Consider the following 4,432-nt stretch of genomic DNA (forward strand, 5'->3'; position numbering starts at 1 on the left):
ATAATGATATGTGACATGTGGAGTATAATGATATGTGACATGTGGGGTATAATGATATGTGACGTGGTGTATAATGATATGTGACATGTGGGGTATAATGATATGTGACATGTGGAGTATAATGATATGTGACATGTGGGGTATAATGATATGTGACATGTGGAGTATAATGATATGTGACATGTGGAGTATAATGATATGTGACATGTGGGGTATAATGATATGTGACATGTGGAGTGTCATGGGGTTCGTTACATTAATACACGATCAACAGAGCCAGAGACGACAGGGCAACTCCAACAGGGTTTATTGCATCCAATGTTGACAGAACAAGTCGCGTTCAATGCAGGAACAACACACAGTCCACAAAATAAGTAATCCCAGGAACATCTTCAGAGTGCTGGCCTCAGCTTCAGCTCTCCTTCAGGTCTAAATCCAGAAGATCTCCATCCTCCCCAGGACAAGCCCTTATATCCACTCAGGGGGAGGAACATCTTGGCAGTTTCTAGTCACCATCATTATAATGACTTTAGTTTTTAATCATACACTGTCTGTAAGTGAGTTGTGTCCTTTGTGCTATGATGTGTATTGCCACAGCCAGGATGAGAACACAATGGGGGAGATAATTGGATCACCTTTGTTTGCTGGTCTGCACCTGAGCTGAATATAACTGTGGTGCCTCCTGATGACCCCCTGTGGAGAGTGGACAATGACAACACTTTGTCTTGTGGACTTCACCTCTGACTCGTCCAATTGTCCATAGGCTGGAGACACGACCTGTGGTACTTGATTAGAGAAATATCCCTCTCTGCTGAGGACTCACAATAAACCACATATAATGCACCATCACAACCTCTCCCCTCATATAATAAGTGAGCTGGCCATGTGGCCTACACAGGCCGCTGGCCACCTCACTCGTAGTGCCCGCTGATCCACATTGTAGGACCACAGAACAATTCCCAACAGTTGGCGGGTTCCTCGATCGGTTTAGGGGGGAAGGGCAGTCTATGGCTCTTCTTGTCGGGACAGTCCATCAGCGTTCTGGTGTTGGCTTCCCCGTTTGTATTGGATGGAGAAGCTGTAAGGTTGTAAGGACAGGCTCCACCGCAGTAATCGTCCATTGTCCCCTGACACTCGGTTCAGCCATGTGAGGGGGTTGTGATCCGTTACAATGGTAAAGTCTCTGCCATACAGGTATGGCTGTAATTTTTTGAGAGCCCATACGATGGCAAGGCACTCTTTTTCAATAGTAGCATAGGCAACTTCCCGATCCAGGAGTTTACGACTTATGAAAGCAACTGGATGCTCATGCCCAGCCGCATCTATCTGGCTAAGAACTGCTCCAATCCCGTAAGTGGACGCATCTGTCTGCACAAGGAACCTGCGCTTGTAGTCTGGTGCGGCCAAGACAGGGGCAGTGGTGAGAGCCGTCTTTAATGCTGTAAAGGCTTCCTCGCAGGCAGGTGCCCACTTCACCATTCTTGGCATGTTTTTGCGGGTCAGGTCATTTAGGGGCTTTGCCAGGGCACTGAAATGAGAAACAAATTTTCGGTAGTAACTAGCGGTCCCCAAAAAGGCCAGTACTTGTTTCTTAGTTTGAGGGGTAGGCCAGTTGCTAATGGCTTCCACCTTGGCAGGCTCAGGTCTTAGGGTCCCACCTCCTACTCTGTGCCCCAGATACTGCACCTCAGCCATACCCAACTGGCATTTATCAGGGCGAATTGTCAGTCCTGCTGCGAGAATATGGTCTAGCACTATGCCCAAGTGTTTAAGATGTTCCTCCCATGATGTGCTGAAAATGGCAATATCATCCAAGTATGCACAGGCAAAGTCCTGACATTGTTCTAGCAGCCGGTCTACCAATCTTTGGAAGGTTGCTGGGGCATTTTTCATCCCAAAGGGCATTCCCAAGAACTCAAAGAGTCCAAAGGGGGTAATAAACGCAGATCGCTCCCGGGCATTCTCTGTTAGGGGTATCTGCCAGTACCCCTTGCTCAAGTCTAATGTAGTTACAAATCGAGCACTGGCTAGCCGATCCAGTAGATCGTCAATCCGGGGCATAGGGTACGCGTCACTTTTGGTGGCATCGTTTAGGCGCCGGTAATCTACGCAGAATCGCGTTGTGCCATCCTTTTTGGGCACCAGTACCACAGGGGATGCCCAGGGGCTCTGGGAAGGCCTAATAATCCCAAGTTGTTTCATGTCCGCCAGTTCACTTTTGATCATGTCCCGAACAGCCTCTGGAACTCGGTAGGGGGCCTGCTGGATGGGGCGTTGCCCTTGAGTTTCCACATGGTGACTGGTGAGAGTTGTCCGTCCAGGTGCTGAGGAGAAAGCGGAAGCTCTTGGTCCCAGCAAGGCGAGAATATCATCCTTTTGGATATCTGACAGATGGAGTCCTAGGGGCACTTGGTTCAGAGTACCCCCAGCTCGAGACAGATGCAGAAGGTCTGGTAGGGAGTCGTCTCCTTCCTTATCACTAGGGGGACAGCAGATAGCCAAAACAGGCAGGGATCGGTCGTGGTACTCTTTCAGCATGTTGATGTGGACCGTCTTTTGTCGCCGGCCACTAGGGTCCATGGCAATGACGTAGTTAGTGTCATTAAGTTTTCGGATAACTCGGTAAGGACCATCCCATGTTGCTTGCAGCTTGTTGGCAGGGACAACGTTAATCATAAGAACTTGTTGTCCTTCAATAAACTCACGGGTCCTGGCTTTCCGATCATACCAGGTCTTCTGGCGGTACTGGGCCTGTTGCAGGTGTTCTTTAGCCAAGGTAGTTAGTCGTGTAAGGCGATCTCGAAATTCCAGAACATATGGAATGACAGGTACTCCAGTGTCGGTGATCTCTCCCTCCCAGTATTCCTTTAGAAGGGTCAGGGGCCCACGGACCTTCCGACCGTAGAGCAGTTCGAAAGGGGAAAATCCGGTTGACTCTTGGGGCACCTCCCGGTAGGCAAACAGGAGATGTGGCAGATATTGCTCCCAGTCCCGTTCAGTGTCTGCAAAGGCGCGAAGCATATTTTTTAGGGTTCCATTGAAACGTTCACACAGTCCATTGGTTTGGGGGTGGTATGGGGTGGTGCGAATGGCTCGGACGCCACAGGTGTGCCAGAGAGACTGGACCAGGTCTGACATGAACTGAGTTCCTTGGTCTGATAGTATTTCACTGGGGAACCCTACTCGGGTAAAGATGGTAACAAGAGCCTCTGCTACCTTCATGGCTGTAATGCTGGACAGAGCCACGGCCTCAGGATAGCGGGTGGCATAATCCACCACCGTCAGAATAAACCGTTTCCCTGTTCTGCTGGGGTGCGCCAAAGGTCCTATTATATCCACAGCTACACGCTGAAATGGCTCCTCAATGATTGGCAGGGATTGCAGGGGTACCTTGTGACGAGCACCTGGATGTCGCATCCGTTGGCACACATCACAGGTACGGCAGTATCGAACTACTGATTGTGAAACGCCAGGCCAGTAAAAGTTGTGGGTGATTCTTTTCTCTGTCCGTTTCCTACCTTGATGACCCGATAAGGGGATGTCATGAGCCAGTTGGAGTAGCTGCAGCCTATACTTTTGGGGGACAATGAGTTGCCTGGTAGTCGCTTCAGGGTTGACCCCACCCCGGGCCTCTACTAACCGATAATACAATCCCTTATCCCTGGTGATCCTATCGCCATTCTCTCCCTCCTGCCCAGTTTCTGCCCTTAGTTTAATAGCTGCCAAGGTCGGATCACCTTCTATTTCTTGCCTAAACTCTTCCCGGTCCCAAAAGTCTCTCAATGTAGAAGCAGTAGATGTAGCTCTTACCAGTTCAGTTGGGGGTCCTGGATGCTGCTCCACAGTAAAATCAGAAATTCTTTGTGCTTGGGCAGCTTGGTTACGGGTGACAGCTCCCACAAAATGGCACTGTAATTCCCCAATGTCATTCCCAAGGAGAACATCCGCGGGAAGTCCACCCATAACTCCAATCCAACACAGTCTTTCTCCGTAACCATAATCCAAATGTACAGCAGCCTTCTGGATATATTTGCGAGTACCCCCTGCCAGTGCGATGGGTATTCCTGGGCCTTGATGGATTGCCTCTGGCCGAACCACACGTGGGTCAGCAATGGTCAGGAACGCCCCAGTGTCTCTAAAGCCAGTCACCTTATATCCATCAATAAAAACATCCTGCAGATGGCGCTGCCTTTGCTCTGGGTAACTTTGCGCAAGGGACTGAATGCCATATAAGCCAGGGGGGGTCTCCGTGATGCAGGGTTCGGTAGTCCACTCTGGTGGGGGTGGTGGGAACTCTTCCTCAGGCAGGATGGAGTGCACAAGATGCCCAGGGGGAGGGGGGAAAGGTCGGAGCTCCCTTCGATTTCTTGAGGGGCACCTAGACTGTAAGTGGCCAGGCTGACCGCACCCATAACACTTCCTTTCTGAGATC

The 4,432-nt window shown here is 50.2% G+C and overlaps 1 protein-coding gene across 1 annotated transcript; it reads right to left on the minus strand.

Annotated features, from left to right (window-relative positions):
- Positions 1-649: 649 nt before the first annotated feature.
- LOC142703262 (uncharacterized) lies at positions 650-4,421 on the minus strand. The gene has a single exon (XM_075848225.1). It carries the CDS (start codon positions 3,961-3,963, stop codon positions 1,006-1,008), a length of 2,958 nt encoding a protein of 985 aa, XP_075704340.1. The 5' UTR covers positions 3,964-4,421; the 3' UTR covers positions 650-1,005.
- Between the last annotated feature and the right edge of the window lie 11 nt (positions 4,422-4,432).

Source organism: Rhinoderma darwinii, unplaced genomic scaffold, assembly GCF_050947455.1.
Source record: "Rhinoderma darwinii isolate aRhiDar2 unplaced genomic scaffold, aRhiDar2.hap1 Scaffold_2704, whole genome shotgun sequence".
In the NCBI taxonomy this organism is placed as follows: Eukaryota; Metazoa; Chordata; class Amphibia; order Anura; family Rhinodermatidae; genus Rhinoderma; species Rhinoderma darwinii.